The sequence below is a fragment of the Aotus nancymaae genome, unplaced genomic scaffold (genome assembly GCF_030222135.1).
Source record: "Aotus nancymaae isolate 86718 unplaced genomic scaffold, 86718_ANA_hifiasm-v0.15.2.pri h1tg000030l, whole genome shotgun sequence".
In the NCBI taxonomy this organism is placed as follows: Eukaryota; Metazoa; Chordata; class Mammalia; order Primates; family Aotidae; genus Aotus; species Aotus nancymaae.
This window is the reverse complement of record NW_026988443.1, coordinates 27897983-27924814: the sequence shown is the minus strand read 5'-3', so window position 1 is coordinate 27924814 and position 26832 is coordinate 27897983. Positions and strand designations below refer to the sequence as shown.

The following is a 26832-nucleotide window of genomic DNA, read 5'->3' as shown; positions in this document are numbered from 1 at the left end:
GTCAACACTGAGAACAGGTTTTCCCCATCAAGTCCACTCAGACTTACACATAAATCTCCTCTGGAAACACCCTCACAGATACACCCAAAATTATGTTCTACCAGGTTTCTACCAGTTTCTACTGGTCAAGCTGACATCTAAAATTAAGCTCATAGGCCCACCCCTTGTCAACCTGGCACCCATACATTAAACCATACTAAATTTCCCAATAAAGACAACAAGGTAATAGTTCTACCTAACATGATGCAATCGGCATAATACAACTATCTTGTGTGCAAATGAAAACACACCAATCCCATCCCCGGAATTGGGTTTTCAGGATTTCAACACTTGGGATTTTAATCTTTCAGGACTGCAATTTTTGGGATTTTAGACACCAGGGATGTTAGACTTTAGGGATTTAGATCCTTAGGGGTTTTGATGTTTCAGGAATTCAAGATTCAGGATTATGGCATTTTGGATTGTATCTTTTGGTATTGTGATCCAAACATTTTATTTTAAGGAAATAAGAATACTCCTAGTTTTTTATCTTTAGAGAGCAGACTGTATTGCAATGTAGGCTTACATTTTAGCAGAAAAAAAAAATTTTTTTAATGTAACCCAATCCTCAACATTATTCCAAAGTTAATTTTAAATCAGAGAAGGGTAACCACTGATTGATGCTTCTCATAAAATGAAATTCACTTAACAATATCCATTATAACACATCTACAATTGACCTACGGGCAATATAGACAACACAACCTTTGAAGTATTGACTGGTTTTGTTACCCCCCCTTTTTTTTTTGAGACGGAGTTTCGCTCTTGTTACCCAGGCTGGAGTGCATTGGCGCGATCTCAGCTCACGGCAACCTCCCCCTCCTGGGTTCAAGCAATTCTCCTGCCTCAGCCTCCCGAGTAGCTGGGACCACAGGCGCATGCCACCATGCCCAGCTAATTTTTGTATTTTTAGTAGAGACAGAATTTCACCATGTTGACCAGGATGGTCTCAATCCCTTGACCTCGTGATCCACCCGCCTCGGCCTCCCAAAGTGCTGGGATTATAGGCGTGAGCCACCGCGCCCAGCCTTGTTCCCCCTTTTTAAAATGAAAGTATTTTTGTTCAATAATACAAAATTTGAAGAGAATGTGAGAAAAATTATCTTACAATTGCACCATCTGAAGATAACCACTGTTAACATTTTGGTGCCTATCCTTTTATATTTAATTGTATCCCAATACTGTTAATGTAAAAGGTAGTGTATACGATATTATTAACCTGCTTTTTTTCACTTAACAATACCTTTGGAATATTTTAACATATCATTACCTAAAGATCTACCTTATCCTTCTAAATGGTTATGTGGTCCACTGTTAGGAGGCAAATATTTTTAAATCTCTTAGTGGACATTTAAGAGGCTTCCAACCTTTCATTACAATTTACAGAGCAATTACTATAGTCAAACATGTATCTGTAAACAAATTTTCCATATTTTCTTCCAGCACTTTGAAGATTTTATAGCTTTCCACTGTTTCTGTTGAGAAGTCAACTCATAGTCTTATTGCTCATTTGAAACAATACGTCTTGTCTTGTGATAGATTTAATTTGTATGCACACATATGGATTTATTTTCATCTTTAGCTTTTAGTGGTTTTACTATAATGTTCCTAGGCATGGTTGCATTTATCCTTTTGGGGGCTTGTAGTACTTATTGAATATATGAGGCCGGGCACAATGGCTCAAGCCTATAATCCCAGCACTTTGGGAGGCCGAGGCGGGCGGATCACGAGATCAAGAGATCGAGGCCATCCTGGCCAACATGGTGAAACCCCGTCTCTACTAAAAATACAAAAATTGGCTGGGCATGGTGGCGTATGTCTGTAGTCCCAGCTACTCAGGAGGCTGAGGCAGGAGAATTGCTTGGGCCCAGGAGGCAGAGGTTGCAGTGAGCCAAGATTGTGCCGCTGCACTCCAGCTTGGCACCTGGCGACAGAGTGAGACTCTGTCTCAAAAAAAAAAAAAAAAAAAAAAATGTGAACAAATGTCTTTCATCAACTCTGAAAAATTTTCAGTAATTATCTTTTCAAATACTGTTTCTTCTCCACTTTTCACCTCTCGTGTGTGTGTGTGTGTGTGTGTGTGTGTGTGTATCCTTTTTCTATATTTTGTCTCTACATTCTTCAGTATTTTCAGATATCTCTATGTCTGGCTATACCTAACAAGCTGTTAAATTCATCCGCTGCATTTTAAATTTGTTATTGTAACTTTTCAGTTCTAGACTTTTAATTAGAATGTTTCTAGTTTTCAGATCTTTGCTCAATTTTGATAAAAATATTTTTAAAATCTGTCTCTGATAATAGAAGGATTATGTGACCTAAGCAAGTCTATTAAGGTGAATTTCAAGATGCTTGCTTTGAATGATGGGATGGAAACCTTGTGTGCAGAATTGCTGCACCTTTTTACTATCAGATGGGAGGCTTAGTTTGGGGTAAAACTGATATGATATAGAAAAGAATGAAAAAAGAGAGAGAAATAAAGTGGGCCTAAAGACAGCATTAAATTGCTAGAGCAACCAAAACCGTTTAGGACTTCCAGCTGTGCATATCAATAAAGTGTCATTATTATTTAAAAAAAAAAAAAAATCTGTCTCTGGTAATTCTATTATCTGATTCTCCATGGGTTTGCTTCTATTGTTTACTCTGGTTTTCTATCAGATTGTCTTACCTCCTCATGAGTTTGGTCACTTTTTGATTGAGTCTGGATCTGTATATATAAAAATTATAGACATAATTTAAAGCCATAAGACAATATCTCCCTCCAGCTCCTAGCTGGTGACTGGGGAGGGGGGAGGCACTAGTAACCCTAGATAACGTAATTTAGCTGTTCTCAGCTAAGGTTTTGTGAGAGAACTAAGCCCTGCAGCAAATCATTTGAGTGATTATTTTCTCAACTCTCCCAAGAAGGGTAGGCAGCTAGCATCATCCTAGAAATAACAGAGAAAAATTAATTCCTCATAAACAATAGATGCCTTAGAACACTAGGGATTAATTATCTTCTGGATCTCCAGGGAGAACTGTCTCAAATTAAACCAATAACTGAACGATGATCCAAAGCTGAATTTCAGTCTCTAGGAGGACTGGTCCATTTCTAGTTCACTAGGTCCTACTCTAAAGCCTGGGGGATTAGATTACTAGGGCCCTTCCTCCTGGGACATACCATGGACTTTTGTTTTCTTTTTAACCTTACTTAATTTTTCAGCCTCTCTGCAGTTTTTACCAAAAAGGCAGTGTCTTTAAGGATAAAGTGGCCCCCAAAGCCTGATGGTCTTGGTTTCTTTCTCCTGGATCTTGGCCCCATGCACTGGTAGTTCTGTCTTGCCTTAAAAAACAGATTTAAAAAAAAATACGTTGCCTTACTTTCCTAGGTGTTCTTAGAAAGAAAGAGTTAATTAAAATTACCAGCTTAGCATTTATGAAAGATTTCCAGAACAAAGAGATGTACATTTGATATTTTGATAGCTACAGCATGGGACTATCATACTGCCCTCAAGAATCATTGTGCTAATGACACACAAACATCTGTAGTATTTAAGGATTCCTGTCTCTCCACATTCTCCCTAGCAGTGCAGATATCACCACTTTGGAAACCTTTGACAGTTTGATGGCTTTCCTTAAATGCCTATCATTTAAATTTCAAGTTCTCTAAGGAAAGAAGATATATTTGCTCTGTATGGACATTTTGAATGTTCGAAATACTTTTGATGCTTCATTGATGTAGTTTTCAGTATTACCGAAAGTACGTTTAGAACATCCAAGTGATATTACTTTTATTATCATCATTTTAATGCCTTGTGATATTTTATGTTCCACTATCTTCTGTTGCTGTTTAGCTTTTGTATCTTTAATGATTTTCCCCCATGAATGTCCTTTAAAGACAGAATACTTGTCCTTTTGTTCCTTCTAGTGCTTGGCAACTTAGCAATCATTGGGCAAGCATTACTTTGATTATAAGAAGCAAAAGCTATCCTTGGGATGACTGATTTATTCAAAGAGTTCCCCTACTCCATCCAATCCCTGGAAAAGATGTTCCTTTAAAGATCAGGTGTTAGTGGTAACAACAGACTATAAATAAAACTTTCAAAGGGCCCAAATCTCGTTACCCTACTCTATTATTTTTGAGGTCTAGACTCTTGGCAATAATTTACTCTTTGGTCAAGAGAAAAGTATTTTGATTGAGATCCAACTTTCAGAATGGCAAAGAAAGAGAATTGCAAACATATCATGGAATAAACTGCAGGACTATTTATAACTGTCAGGCCTAAAACTTTCTCCATCTGTTACCTTGACTACCTTTCTTAAAAAAAAAAAAAAAGGAGATGTGTTGTAATAAAGCAGTGAGCCAATGTTTCTTTGGTAGTCATTAATTACTTCAAAGGAGTTTGTCTTATTTGTAGCTAGCCACTTCCCTCACCCAGGATAGAACAGGAGTACAAGTAATCCCTAGCCTTGAGTCTTTAAGTGTTAGTCTAAATTTTAGGGTCATATTACAAATGCTACTTTCCACAAGATTTTCTAAGCAGTTATTTTTCTTGTCTTGGCAAAAAGCAGCAAGAGATACAATCATGAAGGAACTAGTAAGCTTTAAGGGCAGACTGCGCATTAGAAGACCAAAAATATTAAAATATTTTAAAACATAGAGCAGTTCTCATTTTTGACAATAGTGTTCTGATTTCACACATGAGAAGCAGGGAGATAGATACACTACAAAACCGATTTAATGACCCTGAAGTCGCCAAATGCAACAGATTCCATTGCATTACATACCACAAAATGCAAACCATGAGCTTTAGAAAACTGTCCATCTGCTGTGGTCTGAATGTTAGTGTCCCCTGAACCCTGAACTCGTATGTTGAAATCTTAACTCCCAAGATGATGGTGTTAAGAAGTGAGGCTTTTGAGAGGTGATTCAATTATGAGGGTGCAGCCCTTAAGAATGGGATGAGTGTCTTTATAAAAGTGGACCCAGCAAGCTTATCTGCCCCTTCCACCATCTACTGGTGCCTTGATCTTGGACTCTCCAGCCTCCAGAATTCTGAAGAATAAATTTCTGCTTTCATAAACCACTGAGTCTATGGCATTTTGCTATAGCAGCCTGAACAGACTAAAATACCATCTAAGATATTTTAGATGCTCAATATTATACTTGAGTTCCATTCCTGTGCAGTAAGAAAAAACTCAGAGGAAAAAAAAGTCTAAATAGAAGAATAAACTGCCATTATTTATTTATATTAAGACTGTCAACCTGGAAAATAAATAAATCTATAAATAAAATTTTAAAATTAATAAGAGAGGGACTGTGTATGATGGCTCGTGCCTGCAATCCTAGTGGCTTTGAGGGGCTGAGGTGGGAAGATCAGTTGAGGCCAGGAGTTCAAGATAAGCCTGGGCAACATAGTAAGACCTTGTCTCTACAACTTAAAAAAAAAAAATTAGCCAGGCATCATGGAGTGAGCCTGTAGTCCCAGCTACTTGGGAGGCTGAGACAAGATGATCACTTGAACCCAGGAGTTCAAGGCTGAAGTGAATAATGATCACATCACTTGCACTCCAGCCTGGGCAACACAGCAAGATGCTGACTCAAAAAATAAATAAAATAAAATAAACAAGAGGGTAAAACTGAGGATTAACAAACATTTACAAAAGTCAACTGTATTTCTATACCCAGCAATAGTCAGAAAAATTTAGTTTTCAAGATTCTATTTATAGTAGCCACAAAAATACAAAGTATCTAAAAATAAATCAAAAAAACCTTCAAAGCAAAACTTGTAAAACTTTATGGAAAGACATTAACAAGGATTTAAATAAATGAAAGAATAAATAGGGACCTAGACCACATTCTTGAAAAGGAAAATTCAATATCATTGAGAATGTCCACTTTCCCCCAAGAGATTTGTATCTATAAATTCAATGTACTGCTAAACAAAAGGCCAGCAGGTAGAATTTGGTGGAGTTTGGTGGGTTGATTCTAAAATTTAAATGGAAAATCAAGGGGCCAATAACAAGAAGACATGCCGAAAGAAGAATAAGTTGGGGAACTTGACCTTTCATACACTCAAATCTAGTAGAAAGTGACTGTAATTAAGATAGTGTGGTACTGGGGCAGAAAGTGCAAAATGACAAAGGAAACAGAATAGAAAACCCAGAATAGATGCACACATACATGTGAATTTGATTTGTATCAGAGCAGGTATTGAATATCAGTGAGGAAAGATGGCTACATAGTATAAGAAGCTAAACCTGCTGATATCCACATGGGATCTGTGGTAGGCTGAATAATGGCCCCCAAAGATACTTAGACTGTCACTCCTGAATCTAAATATTACCTTACATGGCAAAAAGGGTGAATGTTGCCTTGTATGGCAAAAGAGGTAATTAAATTAATAATTTTGACATCGGGAGATTAACCTGGATTATCTTGGTGGGCCCTAATATAATCACAAATGTCCTTAAGAGGAAAGCAGAGGGAACCTTGACACAGAAGATGAAAGACAATGCAATGATGTAAGCAGATTAGAGTGATGTAGCCACAAGCCATGGAATGCTGGCAGCTTTAAAAGCTGGAAAAGACAAGGAACAAATTTTTCCTAGGAATCTCCAAAAGGAACCAGTCCTGTTAACACCTGATTTTAGCTCAGTGAAACTGATTTCAGACTTCTGAATTGAAACTGTAAGATAATAAATGTGTGTTGTTTTAAGTCACTAAGTTAGTAGTAACTTGTTTCAGCAGCAATAAGAAACTAACACAGAGTCCCTCCCATCTGCTCTATACAAAAGTCAACTCAAGTTGGATCAACGTGATGGTAAACTACAAAACTTTTTAGAAAGCAATTTAGAATGATCTCTTTACCAACTTGCTGTAGCGAAAGGGATTTAAACAATACTAAGTGAGCAAATGATAAAACAAGAGATTATTAAATGCAATTACATTAAAACTCTTGTTCACTAAAATCACCTTAATGAGAGTGAAGAGACAAGACACAACCTGGGAGAAGATATTTGCAGTACATATAAAGCCAGAGTTTTATCCCAAATACATCAAGAGCCCCTGTGAATCAACAAGACAAAGACAACACAATAGAAAAATGGGCAAAGGTCAAACAGGAATTTCACAGGAGATGAAACACATGTTTCATCCAGTCAATAAAACATGCTATTTTCATTAATATAATGAAATTCATAATTGCAGAAATATCAATCAAAACCACAGTGAGATTCTATTTTGTACCTAGCAGAGGTGGAAAATTTTAAAAGTTGATCAATTCTAAGAGTAGTCAAGATTAAGGAGTAAGGTTATAGGCACATCTCCTGCAGGTAGGAAAGTAGACTGGCACAATCCCTTTGGAGACGTCTGACGGCCTAGTAAACCTGAGTGTGTACACCCTGTATGTCCTGGAGTTGCCACTCCTGGGGATATATCCTAGAAAAACTTGGCACCATGTACCTAGAAACATATTCTAGAATGTTCATAAGAGCATTATTCTCAATAGCATAACAGCATTAAACTAGAAAAAACACAAATGTTCAACCGGAGAGGAATTTTTATATATTCAAATTATAGACTATTAACTGTTAAACTACAGCCTCATGCATGACATGAGAGAATCTTAGAAAAAAAATAGTATGATGATATTTATGTAAAGTTTAAAACATGCAAAAATAAGTTATATATTGTTATGGGTTATACCCACACATGGCTAAAAAACAGTATGAAAAAAATCAAGGAAATGATCAACTGACTACACAAAATTTTAAATGGATAGTTACCTCTATGCAGGAAAGAGAAGGACACAGATAAATCTAAGATACGGTAAAGTCCCATTTCTTAAGGTGGGTGATGGGTTCATGGTTGTTTATCTTACTATTATTCCTTATACCTTAACTATATATTACAAATATTTTGTGCAATTTTTTTTTTGACATGAAGTTTCACTCTTGTTGCCCAGGCTGGAGTGCAATGGCATGAGCTTGGCTCACTGCAACCTCTGCCTCCTGGGTTCAAGTGATTCTCCTGCCTCAGCCTCCCAAGTAGCTGGGATAACAGGCATGTGCCACCATGCCCAGCTAATTTTGTAATTTTAGTAGAGACGGGGTTTCTCCATGTTGGTCAGGCTGGTCTCGAACTCCTGACCTCAGGTGATCTGCCCACCTCGGCCTCTCAAAGTGCTGGGATTAAAGGCAAGAGCCACCGGGCCTGGCTAATTTTGTGTAATTTCAATATAAATTTTAAAAACACAAAACAACACTTACTGAAATGTTAACTAATACATTTTGTTGCATGTTTGTGCACAAAATTATTTATTATACAAATATTTCTTGGAACTCCAAAGGTCATTATCAGAATTTTCACATTCAATAATAACATGACATAAGTTGTTTTACCGAAATTCATTATCTAAATGAAAACCATACTATAATATGAATGTGATAGCAAAAACATTTATGTCTCCTTGAGTTTCAGCAGTAAAATGTACTGTGTGTTATAACCTCAGCTGTTCTGATGAGACAGATTTGTTTCATGCTTTCCTTGTTTAAAATGTATTATGCTTTATCAGCTCATCTTCCCACAATATCCCTGATGGTTTAGTCCCTCATGGGTCCTGGAGTTTGTTTCTGCCGGGTACTGAGGGCAACCACCAACCAGGGAAAGATTTAGACAAAATCTTTAGATTCTAGACTTTTAGAATCTTTAACACTTATTTCATTGTTTGTATTACAGTTCACGTTTACAGCAGTGTAGAAAGAAAATGTAATCCATGTCTAAAATTGAATTGTGTCTTTACATGCTACAAACTGATACACCTATTTTATACACTTATTTAACATTATAGAGGTAATTTGTATGTTTAAATGCCTTGTGTAATACAGAAATCTTTGATGAGTTGTTATATAGGTGTTTTAAAATGTTTTAGAAAAACTGGATAGAGTTTCTGGATGGGCTGGGAACCTAACTGTTTCTGATAGTTATTAGAATGGAACAGGATTGCACTATTTCAGAGGAACCATGTTCTTTATCAGGTAATGTGGTACAGGACAGGGACCGGGACTGTCGCAACCTAAAATTCAAATCTTGAGTTAAGAAGCTCCACAGACAGCTCACCTAAATTTTCTAAGCTTTAGCTTTCTCATCTGTAAAACAAAGACAATAACTCCAGCCTATTTCACTGAATTATTGAGACACAAATGAGATTAAGATACAAATACATTTGTGTATATATACAAATGTGTTCATATACTATAATGTGAACATAAAATTATTATGTAAATTTTATTTATGAGAGCTCTGATGCTGAATATCAGTCAGGAAAGATGGATTAGTGTAAAGAGCTAAAATAGCTAGAAATCCATATAAGATCTATGGCAGGCTGAATAATGGCCCCCCAAAAAATTCATGTCCTCATGCCTGAGTCTGTAAATATTACCTTATAAGCCAAAAGATGGGACTAAAAATTTTGAAATGGGGAGATTATCCTGGGTTATCTTGATTATGGAAGCTTAAAAATTGTCTTGAACTTTGGTAGTAGGAATCCCATCATTTTATTCTTCTTTTCCAAAGTTGTTTAGGCTATTCTAGGTTGTTTGCATTTCCATACACATTTTTGGATCAGCTTGTCAATTTCTACAAAAAAAAATCTTGGATTTTAATTTTGATTTCAATTAAATCCATAGATGATGTGGGGGAGAAATGACATTAAGATGTTATGGAATAACCATATTGAGTTTACCAACCTATGAACAAGCCGCAGTTTTCTATTTGTTTAGGTCTTTAATTTCTCTCATTAATCTTTCGGTTTTCAGTATACAGGTCTTGTACACATTTTGTCAAATTTATCTCTAATCATTTTATATTTCTCAATGCCATTATAAGTGATACTGCCTTTTAAAATTTCAATTTCCCATTGTTCATTGTTAGTACAGAGACATATAATTGATTTCCCTCTATATAGATCTCATATCCTGCAAACTTGCACTAGTTACTTACTACACTTATTTCGCAGTCTTTTTTTTAAAATAAATGTTCTCCAGAATCATCTCCACAGATTTTGATTCAATAAAACATAGATAAAACCCAAGAATCTACTTTTTTTTTTTTTTTTTTTGTGATGGAATTTCACTCTTGTTTCTCAGGCTGGAGAGAATCTACATTCTTAATGAGTAGCCAGGGGGCATTCTGATACAGATTCTCTAAGAACATTACTTTGATAAATGTATGAAAATTAATAACATTAACTTCTGATGGCATGTCCAAGTTAATGGATGCAGTTCATTCTTTTATCCAAAATGCAAAAAAAAATTAAAATTGATGAAAAACATGGCAAATATATATTTTAATGTTTTTCCAGGTTCAAAATAAAGGAAGGAAAATATCAGGTTCCAGAAATAAAAGGGAACTAAGCTAGCATAGTAAACTAGTGAGATGACCCAAAGAAGGGCCAGAGATTTGTAGAGTAGATACAGGCCTTATGGTTTAGTGGCTCCAGTTTTATCTGGGAATGGGGTAATTAAACTAAGATTCTAGCATAAATCCAGGACCCTATAAAGCCTACCTCTTTCACAAAGGCAATTAGAGAAATTCTACTCATTGGTCTAGGGAAACAGTGATGAAGTCTGCCTTCTACTGAATTCTGAATAGGAGGAAGAGCCACCAATGAGAAATCAAAATCCCACGTACACATATGAGATCCAAATTTTCACTATCTGATAGGTGCAAGAATCAGAAGCTGAGAAAATAAAAAATCATGGGGCCCTTAGTGGAAGAAATAAAAACCTGCTCTGAGAGAACGGTTTTATGATTCAGTACCCATAGTAAAATTGAGTTCATGATACAAACATTTCAAACCATCTGAAGAAACAATCCAGTAGGAAGAAAAGCAGTGATAACTACAAACATGTGAGCTCATATCTTAACAGTATGAGATAATTTTTAAAAGTCTCATATAGCATTCTTAAAATCTTTGAAGAAGCAAATGGAGAAAAAAAATGAAGAAATAAAATATGAAAATATTCAAACTAAATATAACTTCTAAAAATAAAAAACCAAGTCAATGAATTAAAAACTAAATAGATAAATATACTGAAGAGTAGATATAGCTGAAGAAAGACTTAGTCAACTAGAAGCAAGATCTTAGAAAAATACCCAGAATGCATCATAGTGAGACCAGGAGATCAGAAATGTGCAGAGAAGTTTAAGAGACATAGTAATTCCACGGGAAATACATATATCTAAAAAAATTCCAAAAGGAGAAAATTGAGATAGGAGAAAAACAACACTGAAGAGATGTTGAGTAACCAATATGTAGAATATTACTCACTTATTACTCTGAAAACTCAAAAATGTTTTCAATGATTGGGATGATTTTCTTTTTAATAAATCTAATTCAATCTCCATTATTTAATTCAATTAAGATAAAAATCAAAAGCCCTAAATTGTCTTAAAAACTCAAATTTTTCCCTCTTACGAGGTACAGAAAGCAAATGGACAATGAGATTTCATTTTAATTAGGTCTCTGAAGGAAGTGGGAGCATCTGGAATTATTTCCATCATGCTGTTTTTCTGCATTTGACTCTGAAGCACCCATTAACAATGTTACTTAGCAATACATTTCACAGTTTAAATTAGAGAGTGTTACTTCTTTTTGAAGTCTGCTGATCCAAACCAAATATGCATAGTTCCCCTTTGTTTTTTTCTTGTAAATCTGCTTTAGTTCTTTGTAGATTCTGGATATATTAGCCCTTTGTCAGATGGATAGTTTGCAAAAATTTTCTTCTATTCTGTAGGTTGACTGTTCACTCTGATGACGGTTTCTTTTTCCATGCAGAAGCTCTTTAGTTTAATTAGATCCCATTTGTCAATTTTGGCTTTTGTTGCCATTGCTTTGGTGTTTTAGTCATGAAGTCTTTGCCCATGCCTATGCCCTGAATGATATTGCTTAGGTTTTCTTCTAGAGTTTTTATGGTTTTAGGTTTTACATTTAAGTCTTTAATCCATCTTGAGTTAATTTTTGTATAAGGTGTAAAGAAAAGTCCAGTTTCAGATTTCTGAAGATTGCTAGCCAGTTTTCCCAACACCGTTAATTAAAGAGAGAATCCTTTCCCCACTGCTTGTTTTTCTCAGGTTTGTCAAAGATCAGATGGTTGTAGATATGTGGCATTATTCCTGAGGCCTCTGTTCTGTTCCATTGGTCTACATATCTGTCTTGGTACCAGTACCATGCTGTTCTGATTACTGTAGGCTTGCAGTATAGTTGGAAACCAGGTAGCATGACGCTGAAACTAGGTAGCATGATGCCTCCAGCTTTGTTCTTTTTTCTTAGGATTGTCTTGGCTATATGGGCTCTCTTTTGGTTCCATATGAGATTTAAAGCATTTTTTCTAATTCTGTGAAAAAAGTCATTGGTAGCTTGATGGCGATAGCATTGAATCTATAAATTACTTTGGGCTACAAATTACATTAAATCTATAAATTACTTTGACCATTTTCATGATATTGATTCTTCCTATTCATGAGCATGGAATATTTTTCCATTTGTTTGTGTCCTCTCTTATTTCCTTGAGCAGTGGTTTGTAGTTCTCCTTGAAGAGGTCCTTCACATCCCTTGTAAGTTGTACTCCTAGGTATTTTATTCTCTTTGTAGCAATTGTGAATGGAAGTTCACTCATGATATGGCTGTCTGTTTGTCTGTTATTGGTGTATAGGAATGCCAGTTAGAACAATGATCATTAAAAAGCCAGAAAACAACAGATGCTATAAAGGATGTGACAAATAGGAATGCTTTTACATTGTTGGTGGGAGTATAAATTAGTTCAACCACTGTGGAAGACAGTGTGGCAATTTCTCAAGGATCTAGAACCAGAAATACCATTTGACCCAGCAATCTCATTACTGGGCATATACCCAAAGGATTACAAATCACTCTACTATAAAGACACATGCACATATATGTTTATTGCAGCACTATTCACAATAACAAAGACTTGGAACTAACCCAAATGCCCATCAATGACAGGCTGGACAAAGAAAATGTGGCACATATACACCATGGAATAGTATTCAGCTGTAAAAAAGGATGAGTTAATGTCCTTTGCAGGGACATGGATGAAGCTGGAAACCATCATTGTCAACAAACTAACACAGGAACAGAAATCCAAGCACTGCATGTTCTCACTCATAAGTGGGAGTTGAACAATGAGAACACATGGACATGGATAGGGGAACAGCACACATTGGGGCCTGTTGGGGCATGGGGGCTAGGGGAGGGATAGCATTAGGAGAAATACCTAATGTATATGATGAGTTAATGGGTACAGCAAACCACCATGGCACGTGTATGCCTATGTAACAAACCTGCATGTTCTGCACATGTATTCCAGAACTTAAAATCTTTTTAAAAAAGAAAGTTTTCAAAAGAAAAGAGAACTGCAGTTAGAGATGTGGGTTAAATCTAACGCATCCTCGGAGGTCTCCCTTATGACCAGCAGCCTTCCCTGCTATTTCCTGTCTCTGAACATATATTTAGATAATGGAACATTATACAACAATGAAAATGAAATACAACTAGAGCAAAAATAACAATATGGATGAGACATGTAGGCTCATTTCAGATACGTACATTTCAAAACAGGCATTACCAAATTGTATCGTTTAGAGACACATACATAGGGTAAAAACTATAAATGAAAGCAATTGCAACAAAAGCAAAAATTGACAAATGGTATCCAATTAAGCTTAAGAGCATCTGCACAGCAAAAGAAACTATGGACAGACTAAAAAGACAACCTACAGAATGGGTAAAATATTTGCAAAGTATGCATCTGACAAAGATTTAATATCTAGCATCTATAAGGAACTTAAACAAATTTATAATAAAAAACAAACAATCCTATTAAAAAGTGGGCAAAAATCACGATGAACAAATACTTTTCAAAAGAGGACATATATGTGGCCAATGAGCATATGAAAGAAAGCTTAGTATCACTGATCATTAGAGAAATGCCAATTGAAACCACAATGAGATATCATCTCACACCAGTCAGAACGGCTATTAATAAAAAGTAAAATAACAGATGCTGGTGAAGTTGCAGAGAAAAGGGAACATATACACTGTTGGTGGGAGTGTAAATTAGTTCAACCATTATGGAAAGCAGTGTGGTGATTCCTCAAAGAACTAAAAATAGAACTACCATTCGATCCAGCAATACCATTACTGGGTATATACCCAAAAGGATATAAATTGTACTGCCATGAAAACATGCACATATATGTTCACTGTAGCACTAGTCACAATAGCAAAGACATGGAATCAACTTAAATGCCCATCAATGGTAGACTAAATAAAGAAAATGTGGTACATATACACTATGGAATACTACACAGCTATAAAAAAGAATGAGATCTTGTCCTTTGCAGGAATGTGGATGAAGCTGGAGGCTGTCATTCCTAGCAAACTAACGCAGAAACAGAAAAACAAAATACTGCATATTCTTGCTTGTAAGTGGGAGCTAAATGATGAGAACACATGGACACAAAGAGAGGAACAACAGACACCAGGGCCTCAAATGGAGGGTGGAGGGGGAAAGGAGGAAGAGGATCAGGAAAAATAACTATTGAGTACTAGGCTTAGAACCTGGGTGACAAAAATCTGTACAATAAACCCCTGTGACATGAGCTTACCTATGTAACAAACCTGCACATGCAACCCTGAATCTAAAATAAAAGTAAAAAGTTTTTTTTAATCATAAGCAAAAAATAAAAATAAAAAATAAATTTTTTAAAAAAGCAAGGACATGATGGTCATCAAGAACAGATGGTGGTGACTTCAGGGGAGGCGTATGATTGGGAAGGAACACATAGGGGCTTCTAGCGGCTGAAGATATTCTGTTATTGATCTTGGTAGCAATAACATACTATTTGCCTTATAATTATTTTTTATAGTGTACAGGTATGTGTTTAAGTTTCCAAGTGCTGCTACAAGAAACTGTCACAAAACAAACTTAGTGGCTTATTGTAAAATGTATTATCTGAAAGTTATGTACGTCCAGAGTCCAAAGTGATCTGATCGCTGTACATTATGTGTATTGAAACATCACTATACACCCCATTAATATGTATGGTTATTATTTGTCAATTTAAAAAATTTATTTTAAAACATAAAAAGATGCAACCATAAACAAACAAAGTCCAAAGTGGGACTCACTGTGCTAACATCAAAGTATTTGCAGGGCTGCATTCCTTCCTGGAGACTCTGGGGTGGGAGAATTCGTTTTCTTGCCTTTTCCAGTTTCTAGAGGCTCCCTGAATTGCTTACCTTGTCCAGCTTCACTGCCTAGAAATGACTGGTTGAGACTTTCTCGTATGACATCCCTCTGACACTGAAACCAATCCTTCTGCCTACCTCTTCAACATTTATGGACCCTTGTGATTATACTGAGCTACCAACATGATCCAGGATAGTCTCCCTATTCTAAAGTCAGCTCATTAGGAACTTTAATTTCATCTGCTGCCTTGATTCCTCTTTGCCATTTGATGTAACCTGTCCAGAGATTCTGGGGGTTACGATCTGGACATCTTTGGGAGGCCACTTCTGTGCCTATCACTAAATGTATTATGTAATTTCTGAATCTACATTCTATCAATAATGACACAAGTTTAAAAATTAAGTTGTGGTATATAAATACAATGGATTCCTATGCAATCATGAAAAGAATGACATCTTTTATTTAGTGTTATGTGTAATCTCTGGGAAATATTTTAAAAACAATGTGTTAAAACCATTATATAAAGTATACTATCGTTAGGCAAAAAGACACGAGGAGGAAAGCATTATCTAGATGTATTTGCTTCTACAGGCCACATATATCTCAAATCAACGCAAAACAAAACAAAACAAGGGAAGGAGCTTTTTGTTATCTATCTAAGAAGAATTTCTTAGTGACCTAAGACCAGGAGGTTTTACCAACTTGTTGAAGATAACAGTAAGGAATTATCATCAGCTCTTGAAAAGACACAGAGAATTGCATAGAATTTATAAGGAAGATAACATGGATAACATGGAATTACTATGTAAGCAAAGCCCTTCTCTGGCAAGCGTATCTTTTAATAATCCACTAACAAAATAAAGAAGAATGTTGTGCAGATGGAAAATTATACTATTCGGCTTACCCAGGATGTGAATTCTGTGGCAGGATTCAGAATTACGAACAAAACAATAGAGAAATCTGACTTGTTGTGTGATGGCTGGGAACCTCCTGGAGAGCAGCCAACCCCCTGGAATAAGGCCAAGCACGATGTCTGCAGGGAGCTGCAGATGGGAGGGAGGTCCCACCACCTGCAACACGGGGGCCACTGGAGCATTTCCAGCCCATGTCTGACACTGCTGTGCTAACATTCCTCTAGACCTAGTAGGTTGTGCATTGTAGGTGATGCTGATCTGCAGGGTGGAGACAGACTTATGTCAATCCAAAAACTCCTAGTCCATTCTGCATTCATTCTGGGGTCGTCTGGAGAATTCTACACTTACATGCAAGGGCAAGGTCAAATCAAACCAGGACTCATTCACTCAGTCATTTTTTGTTTCCATTTGTTTATTTATTTAATCAACTTCTATTGAGTAGCTTCATTTTCTTGGTGCTAGCAGCATAAGATATACTGGATGAGTCCTGTATATATATCAGTTTCAAAAATAGATATCAATATATCAATTACAAAAACAGGCAAAACTGTACTCTTTTGCTTAGAGATGAATATGAAGGTGGTAAAATTATACATGATAGCAAGAAAACAACTATCATAAAAGTCGAGGTGATGGTTATATCGAGGAAAGGTGAGGGAAACATCATCAGGAGAGGACACACACCTCAGGGAGAATGCAGGGTAGTACAGGCTTGGGCCAGGCAGCTCATCTTTCTGCACATTCTTAGACTGCCTGAGCCTCTTTTACACGGAAAAAAAGCGACTGCATAAATATGGACTGAAAACAGCAGGGTATAGCAGAATAGGGGAATTTTTGCACTTGAAGGATGCAAATGATGTACATTCTTGCTGACAGTGCACTCTTATACTCCCCCTGCTCCCCGCCAGGTTTAAAACAAACACAGAAACTTTTGTTTCCTGGGAAACCAAGATATAAAACAGCAGAGGTAAGTAGCTTAGCACTAGCTACCATCAACATGAAAGCCATTTTTGCATTCTTATATACGCATGAATGGCCATGGATCAGAAGGCATTGGAAGGAACCCCAGGAACGCATGAAAGACAAACAGCTGACATTATGGGCAACTCAGAGAACATAAGATTTATTTTTTTAAGAAATGAAACTTCAAATGATTATCCTCAGATCAATGAGAAGAAGTTGCATCCATAAAAGAACACTTAGTTATGAAACAGGAATAGAGAACAAAAGAGGTCTTGAAAATTAAAAATATTGTGGAAATGAACAATCGCTAGGAAGCATTCAGAAAAAACTGAGTTCTCTTGCAAAGCAATTGGCAAATGCTAAAGTTCAGTGCTTGACCTTGACTGCAAAAAAGTAAACATTCCAAGTTTTTGGCTTGTAGGTCAGCAAGAAAGTTCCAAAATGGAAGATGCCCTGAAACCAATGTGGCAAAATGCTTTCTTGAACATGCTCAAGACAGGCAAGGAAAATTTCAACTGCAAAGGGAAACAACTCAAGTCAAAGAGTAACTTGGGTTTGTTGTTGTTATCTGTATAAAAGGGAAAATTGCCATTTGAATAGCAGTAATGTACCAAATGGACTATTTAAGCTCAGGGCGGTGGCTCTGCACATCAGGAATGATGCCGCATGTGCTGGCCACAGGTCTGCTGGTGGCTGCGCAGAGCCACAGCTACACAGCACACTCCTGCCATCTTTCCTGATTCATGAACATCAGTATTTCTCTAGGCATAGCTTTGAATTATATTTAGTGTCATTTCTTAGTAGCGTTGGATAATTAAAATGTTGTTCTTTGACCAAAAATGATCAATCTTCCAGATCTAACACTGGATTCATAGGTTTTCCAGAACAATAAAATGGAAAAATGGAGGAAAGAATATCAACAAAAAAACAACCTTTCTTAGAGCTGAGGTGATGTGAGTCATCAGACTCAAATGGCCCACAGAAAGCTGAGGAGGATGAATAAGAAACAACCCACTCCCAGACATGACTTCATCACATTTCAGACCCCAAATATGAAAAGAAGACCCCTAAAACACGTAGAGATAAAGAACAGGCTGCCTATAAAGGAATGGACATTAAATGACCTCAGGCTTTGGAATTTTTACAATCAAGTCACAAGGTCTCCAGTGTTCTGAGGAGAAATGACTTTGAACCTGGGATCCTATAGTCAGTCAAATTACTAAGTGAGTATGAAGGCAAAAAAATTAGGTATTTTCAGCGATTCAAAGATCAAAGTGTCCACTTCCATATTTTTTATACATACATTATATATATATAATTTCTACGGAAGTTACCTGAGCAAACTGAGAATGAAAAGGTATGATCGAACACATAGAAATATACATTTTTTAAAATTCCTGGATAACAACGGTTTGTTAAGGAGGTGACTCATCTGAATTAAAATAAGAAGTTGATAGGCTCTGAGAATTGTCTTCAAAGAGAAGAAGAGAACAAATTCTGACATTAAACAGCAGTGAAGAAATAAAGAATTAGAAACCACAGCGGTGGCGGTGGGAATCAAAAGCTGTACAGAAGAGAGTTGTGAAGTAAACTAAAATGAGGCATAATTGTGAGTAACTGGTAAATTGGTAAAGAAACAATATACTTGATACAGACCTTAGGGACATTGTTCGAGTGACTGAGAATCAGAGCACTGAACAAACAAGATAAAATGTAACCCCAGAATCTAATTGGCCCTTCGGTGTGTAATATTTATGTAAGAAGACTTAACAATGGTTATCAATAATGATTATGTAAAAGTGGAACAGCTCACAGAGGCTAGTGGGAGAAGGCTAGTGGACTGGTCCAGGGTAACCCAGTTACAGGCACTAATATCCTTACATATCAAGAGATTATGTAAAGTTGATGGAACAAAAAATACTAATTCCATTCCAATTTCAAAGTGTTTGGCTTCACCTTCTTTTCCAAGTTTGTATCTCCTTCCTCCAACAGTGAGAAATACTGGCTCCCATCAGCCTCAATGGATTTACTTTTCTGCTTAATTCCCTGTATGTATCAAATCTTCTGGTGTCATCATCAGGTTGCCACCCCACCTGTACACCCTCCTAGTTGCTCTGGCCTCTGCCAGGCTGCCTTTCCATCCCCATTGGTATTATTTTGGTAAAATGTTAGTAATTGGTAAAAAATTAGTAATCAAATACTATAAAAGGAACAGAAAAATGAGATTTTGGGACTTTGTCGCAAGCAAAATTCTTACTGATGTAAAAACCACGGTCCCCACCCAAATCTCATCTTGAATTGTAATCCACAGAATTCCCACATGTCAAGGGAGAGACCAGGTAGAGGTAATAGAATAATGGTGGCAGTTTCCCCATGCTGTTTTTGTGATAGTGAGTTCTCATGAGATCTGATGGTTTTATAAGGGGCTCTTTCCCACTTTGCTCAGCATTTCTTCCTCCTGCTGCCTTGTGAAGAAGGTGCATTGCTTCCTCTTCACCTTTCACCATGACTGTATGTTTCCTGAGGTCTCCCCAGCCATGCTGAATTGTGAGTCAATTAAATCTCTTTCCATTATCAATTGCACAGTTTCAGGCAGTTCTCAGCAGTATGAAAATGGACTAATACAATTCCCATTTCCTCCACATACTGCCACAACTGTAAAGCACTTTAAAGTTCAATTTATTCTAGAAAGAAGTGAGAGGGGCATGGCTTAGCTCCATAATTCCCCTAATCGATATTGTGCACTGCTCATGACTTCATCACACATGAACATGCACACGTGTGCACACACACAGACTCAGGCACCACACTTCATGCTCTGGGCACTTGGTAACCTGAATTTACTACTTGGCGGAGGTCACTACCTGAAATGTCGCAGTAAATGGTCTGTTGATAGAGCTTGGCTTCTAGTGGGTTAAAGTACACGGTGATTTCAGCTGATGAGTTGGGCCAGACATCACCTTCCTGAAAAACATGATAGAATCATTAGAAAACAATAGGACAAAAGAAAGACACTGCTTTTAAATGTTATTGCATTATAACTCCATGAAATTTTTTTTCACAAAATTGTATATATTTAAGATATACAACATTGTTTTGATATACATTTGCATAGTGAAATGATTACTGCACTCAAGGAAATTAACACATCCATCTCCTCACATAGTTAACTTGTATGTGTGTGATGAGAGCACCTGGTCTGTCTACTTTCTTACCAAGTGTCTAGCATATCATATATTATCAATGACTATAGTCTTCATGCACTACATTAGGTCTCCAGCACTTAGAACTGCAAGTTTGTACCCTTTGACCAACATTTTCCCATTTCCCCCACCCGCCAATGCCTTATAACCACCAACCTCTTACCAAACTGTTTCTATGAGTTTGACTTTTTTTTTAAGGTTTCACACACATATAAGTGAGATCATGTGGTATTTGTCTTTCTGTGTCTGGCTTATTTCACTTAGCACAATGTCCTCCAGTTTCATCAATGTTGTCACGAGTGACAGGAACTCCTTCTTAGTAAGGCTGAATAATATTACATTGTATGTATACACTTCTTTATTCATTCATCTGTCGATGGACACTTACATTGCTTCCATAGCTTGGCCATTGTGAATAATGCTGCAGTGAACATGGGGGTGCAGAGATGTCTTTGAGATCCTGATTTCATTTCCTTTGGGCATATACCTGATGCGGGATTGCTGGATCCCATGGCAGTTCTATTTTTGATTTTTTGAGGAATCTCTAGACTGTTTTCCATAATGTCTATACTAATCTACATTCCCACCAACAATGTACAAGGGTTCAATTCCAGGAAACTTAAAAAAGAACATTTTTCTAACAAACACAAGAAAGCATTCTTTCACCCAGCAGATAGTAAACATACACTTCTTGATAACTTATGAGGTGGTACAAGTTGGAAACAAACTTCAAAGATAACTTTAGTGAATTTATGAACACATAATGAGTTACTAAGGGAAACTAGGGTGTATAAGACATTTTGAAATGTATATTCAGTGACTATTCACTGCCCAATGTGTTCCCAGTACCAGGGCTTCAGAGAAGCAGAAAGGTGTGGGCCATGACTGCAGGGAACTCATACCTTAGTGGGATGATAAACATGAGTACAAACATTTTACAATATATGTGGGAAGTGCTGTATCTATATAAATAAAGTCCAGCGGGGTCACAGAGGAAGAAGTACTTGACTTCCACGTTCCTGACTTTTGAGGTGACAGCATAAGGAAACATTCTTATTCTATAAAAACATAGCCGTGGCCCGAGGTAGAACAATGACTCGGTCAAACCCTGCTTCTGTGCCTGTGTGGTATTTCTCCCTTTAATTTGAACCATCCAAAACTCATAATGATGAAACCAAGTTTTAAAATGATAATGCAAAATGCATCTATTAGAATCTCCTTGTTAGGTATACTTTGATTAAATTTTTTTATCTAACTATGTAATATTCAGCCTATTAGCTTCTCAAGGCTGTAAAAGGAGATACTGATAGCACTTGCCTCAAAGCATTTCCTAAGGTCTGACAAAGTCATGCAGGTCAAATGCATTCCCCCTTGCTCAGGCAGAACTCAGTAAATAACTGATTACTATGATGGATGTTATTTTTGTGCTACTCAGAAGGACTAGGATGAAAGTATTGAAAAGGGGAAAAGACGTGTGGTTTTCGTGTGATTTTTGTAAATACGGCTAAATGAGCATAAATGATCAACACATCCAAAAATCTATAAACAGTCCCGCCAGCTAAACAGAAAACTAAGGAAAGGCAACTTGATAAATAATTAGGCTCCAGCTCCAGACAGTCCCTGGTGCATTCTCTATTTGCAGTCTGGCTAGAAATGAACATATTTCTGGAATAAAGAATTTAGAAAAGAACAAAAGGGCTTAAAAATGCAGACATCAAACAAGAGGGGGAAAATAAAAATCTAGAACCAGTTTGGGTTTATTTATTAATTCAATCAGTCTGATCAGTACGCTTTGCAAGCAGTGTCTCTCCTGACTTCAGAATGAGGGCGGCACAGGGGCTTAAGTAGTAAAGGAGAGGGCTGTGAATATCAGGCAGGTATGACACCTCGGGCCATGGCTATGTTTTTATAGAATAAGAATGTTTTCTTATGCTGTCACCTCAAAAGTCAGGAACGTGGAAGTCAAGTACTTCTTCCTCTGTGACCCCGCTGGACTTTATTTATATAGACACAGCACTTCCCAAATATATTGTAAAATGTTTGTACACATGTTTACCATCCTACTAAGGTATGAGTTCCCCGCAGTCATGGCCCACACCTTTCTGCTTCTCTGAAGCCCTGGTACTAGGAACACATTGGGCAGACAGTGAATAGTTACTGAATATACATTTTTAAATGTCTTATACAACCTAGTTTCCTATAGATTTCACATCCCCAGATCAGCCCAGAGATGGCTTATTCTGGTTTGGTTGGGGGTAGAACAGCAACTACCCTCATGGAGACTTCATTCGTCATGGCTCTTAGTAGGTGCTCAACAAATATTTGTTGAATCAGTAACAAACATTTACTGAATCAATATCACAGATGAATAGGTGTCTGCTAATGACTACATAATAGTTTGCACATCGTGTAGTCATTAGAAGACACCTATTCATCTTTGCAATCTACTTCTACCATTTTCTCTTCATCTAAAACCTCCAAAGCCACACAACTGTAGAGTCCAAAGAGACCTACGAGATAATATGGGGAAGAGAGAAGTTCTGAGCACTTTAATTTATTTCACTGTGGCACCTTTCCAAATCTTGAAATAAATATCTGTTCTCTTCTTATAAATGATGCATACCTGGCGCCTTTTGATTGGTAGGAGTTTTAGTGATATGGAGTGTTGGAAAACATTCATGGCTAAACTCAATGGTGAGGCCAGGCAGATGAGGCAGCTCAGCCAATCAATGGTGTATCTGGAGGTATCTCATCTCAGGACTACCAAAATTCTGGGCTTCTTACTCACCCATGACACACACGTATTCACTTGGTGGGTTTAGACTCTGCTCTGTTTGGGTAAACAGAATGGATGCAGCTAAACTGCTCCTACACAAATGGATTGACCAAAGGTCCAGGGACCATCTTGGATCCTGAGAGAAACCAGGCTAGAGAATTCTCACCAGAATTGTAGGAAGTGGCCCCCACTGGAAATCACATAAGCTCAGTATGTGTGGGCAAGTCAAGGGTCTTATGGTTTGGAGTGGACTGGAAAGCTTTCAAAAGCATGATCCCAGCAAGAGAATCCAGGGTCCATGTGCAGAAGAAGGTAACACACTTCAGTTCTCTCTCAGAAGCACTCTTGGACTGCCATCATCAAAGAGGTCTGATTAGCAAAACTGGTGGGATGGGAGTGTGTGGTGACAGATACACTCCACAGAGGTGACCGGAATTTCCCCAGAGGAGGGAGCATTGACATTCAGATGCGGATGCTCTTGGGAGATGGAGAAGCCCCTCTGCTTGATGAGAAGACAAGTGCAAGGAAATCTGAGTCCACAGGGTCCAGACTGAGCAAATGGAGCTGTGGGCTCAGTGCTTACTTATCGTTGTCTGCAGTTGTCTTATTCTGCCTGTGACATACACTTGTAACTTGCAGCCTTCACCGAGCCAGAGCAATAAAGTGAGGATAAACCCTATTTATTCTAAAACCCTCTCCTGGGCTTGGAGCAGGTACCACGTATTAAGAAGGTTGTGTGTATCTGAAAACAGAATGTTTATGTGTGATTTCCTCTCACAGAGGGATGCTTTCAATGTTAGGTCATTTGAAGGAGTTAGGAACATACAGGATATTTCTATTTTTCAGTTGGGATTCAAGTAAAAGAGAAAGAACTTTATTCCCTTATAGCAAAATCTCAATATAGCATTTTCTAGCAAATGGGAGTGCAAACCTCAGAAATAGGTGATAAGCCTCAACTTTAGACTCCACCTTCCAGTTTCACGTCTTTGAAAGATTTCATATGACTTCTCCAACACTTCTGAAACTAACTTCCATGTCATTTACATCTCCGAAAAAAAAAAATCCTTCTTTCTTTATTACTCAGTTCTAACGTTTCTGAAAATCAAAACATCCAGAAATTTCTCTTCTGGCTCTCACATCAATATCCCTTCTTCCGGTTCTATAAAACCTGCCTCATCACATAGATCTGGGTTCCCCATTCTGCGAGCCTTCTACACATGACCCCTCTCCTATGACTGCCCATTTTCCTGCTCCAAATGAGAAGTTGAATACACAGGATTGAATTTGTAAGTGACTATGACCTTGTTGGTTGAAAATATTGTCAAAATGGCCTTCAGTTATATTGTAATTATCTTCTTTCTTGGTCTTAATGTTTTTCCTTCAGATCCGTAATGAGTAAAGTAATTGCATTTTACTTATTAATAAAGTGACCTGCTAGAAAAAATGCACTTTAAATTTTCAAGCCTAAAGCTAATTCCCATATTGAGATTTTTGCCCAATTTATTAAGTATCTCTGGATGTGGAACTTCATGCTTCCTTCTGGAACAAGAATAAACAACCAAGTGACTCAATGGCCACAGTTCTGAGACTTTCTGAAAGCTGTCTATGAACAAACAGCCACTGGTTTGTGACAGATGACAAATATGATCACGAGAAAGGTGTCATTTAAAAGTGCTCACCTTTAAAAAATTTTACCAATACTTAAAAGGGCTTAAAAAAAAATTCCCTTGAAAATCCTTAAACGAAAATCTTTTATAAAAATGGCCTTCCTTTCCCTCCCTCTATTAACCCTCTACCTCCTTCCCTTTGTTTCTCCCTCACTTCTTCTTTGAAAGACTATTTCTTACAAATCTTGCTAAAAAAAACCCAAAGTGCAACAACAGAAAGTTATATACATATTTAACTTACCTGGTTTCTCTGAAAAGTAGTTTACAATATGACTCAACTTTTACATTTATCAAATAAGATAGTTGCATTCTAGTTCCCAGCTTACATTTAGAAGAGTGATCTACATGTTTGCCCATTCAAATGCTATAATTACCAATCATACTCTCTAATCTGACAAGAGACAGATGTATTTCATTACAAATCATAATATTTGTAACCACCCACTGAGAGCTCATGTTCCCCCCACTGTGTTAAGTGCTTATACACATTAACTAGTTCAATCATTACCACCTTGGGAAGTAGTATTATCACTTTAAAGATGAGAAAATCTAGGCAAAAAGAAATATCTTATCCAAAGCCAGACCAATAGTAAGTGGCAGAGCTAAGACCTGTAATATTTTTTCCCCTAACTTCCCTAAACCCACTGCAATTATAAAAAGAGTCAGGCCTGACCTTTTTCACAACATCATAAAAAAGGCCAGAAGAAATTGAAAAATACTGCAACTCAAGCAGGCTTTGTAAGACCTGGTGTGCCTGTCTGCTAAACACAGCATGATACCCTGCATGCTCGTATCCTTCCAGTCACTTCTGGAAGGTGACTCAGGGGAGGTTCTTTTTGACAACAAAGTCAACATTAGTATGTTGCAGTCTTGAGAAATGCATGGTAGATCTGTATGAAGCTATCCTGGTGTGGTAAAAGTCACGATCCAGCCAGCTCAGAGCATGTGGGTGAATAATGACATCAAGAGTAATTATAATAGGTGATGAATTCCACCCTGTTTCACCCAAATGGAAATGTTCTTGACTACATAAGCAAATATTTTCAGCTGCCTTATAGTTTTTCTTAAAATATTAGAAAAATATCAACATAAAGAATTTCTCTTGGGAAATGAAAGCATGCTCTAAAAGCCACATTTCTATCAAAGAATAAGAAAAAAGAACCACAGATTATAGAAGCTATAATCTGTTCCATTACCCACAATTGCTCATCTAGATTCTTCCAGATCAATAAGAGAAATCATGGCTCGCTGTAACGTCACCCAGGGCAGACAGTAGTTGTTTTAAAGAGAAACAGAAAAATAAATGGAAGCTAAAAAATTGAAGCTAAATTCTCCTAGTTATCATTGAGAGAAAAGTTCAAATTGACACAAGACACGCAAGGGGATTTTTCTGCTTCATTATTTTCCTGGAACAAGAAACTATGAATCAAGTAAAGTTATGATTCTCAAAAATAATGACCACAAAATTTTTCAAGAGAGGGCTGTAAGATTTCACCTCTGTCAGAGGAAGCTTCACAAAAGGTGTATTCTATCTTGATCTCACCTCCAACCCAAATACAGTGAAAAGTTCACTTAGAACCACAGGTTCTGTAGAGCGGAGGTAGTTGTGTGTGATGTTCATACCTTTCTCTGGAGAGAACAGAACTGTATCTTGTCTAGCAAGGAAGGCTGTTAACTTATTTAATGAGCCCCGAGGAACCATGCTGTTTCTAAGACTTCCCCAGGCCTCCTGCTACCTATACTGGTTCTGCAATACAGCAGCAAATGTACCAGAACAATTGGGAAAAGTGTGGCTGGGCACAAGGGTCTGGAAGGACGATCCTGATAAACAAAGGCCGGGGAATGGAAAAACCACACTGATGGAGAAGCTGTGACTTGTCAAGGACAATTTGCTCTCAGCAGATCCCTGTCCTTCCTTCTTTCTCCTTTCTGGTTTCCATTTCCAAAGAGTCAGCTTCCACATGTTTGCAATGTGACTCAAGGCTATAACGGTAGGAGAAGTGGAAGGAGTGTGGAGT

General features: G+C 37.2%; 1 protein-coding gene across 1 annotated transcript in view; it reads right to left on the bottom strand.

The window, feature by feature from the left end:
- HYDIN (HYDIN axonemal central pair apparatus protein) overlaps positions 1 to 26832 on the bottom strand; it is a 490708-nt gene that overhangs the window by 292814 nt on the left and 171062 nt on the right. The window contains exon 10 of the mRNA XM_064383265.1: positions 20033 to 20132. Coding sequence (XP_064239335.1) covers positions 20033 to 20132 — 100 coding nt within the window. The remainder of the gene's footprint in view (positions 1 to 20032; positions 20133 to 26832) is intronic.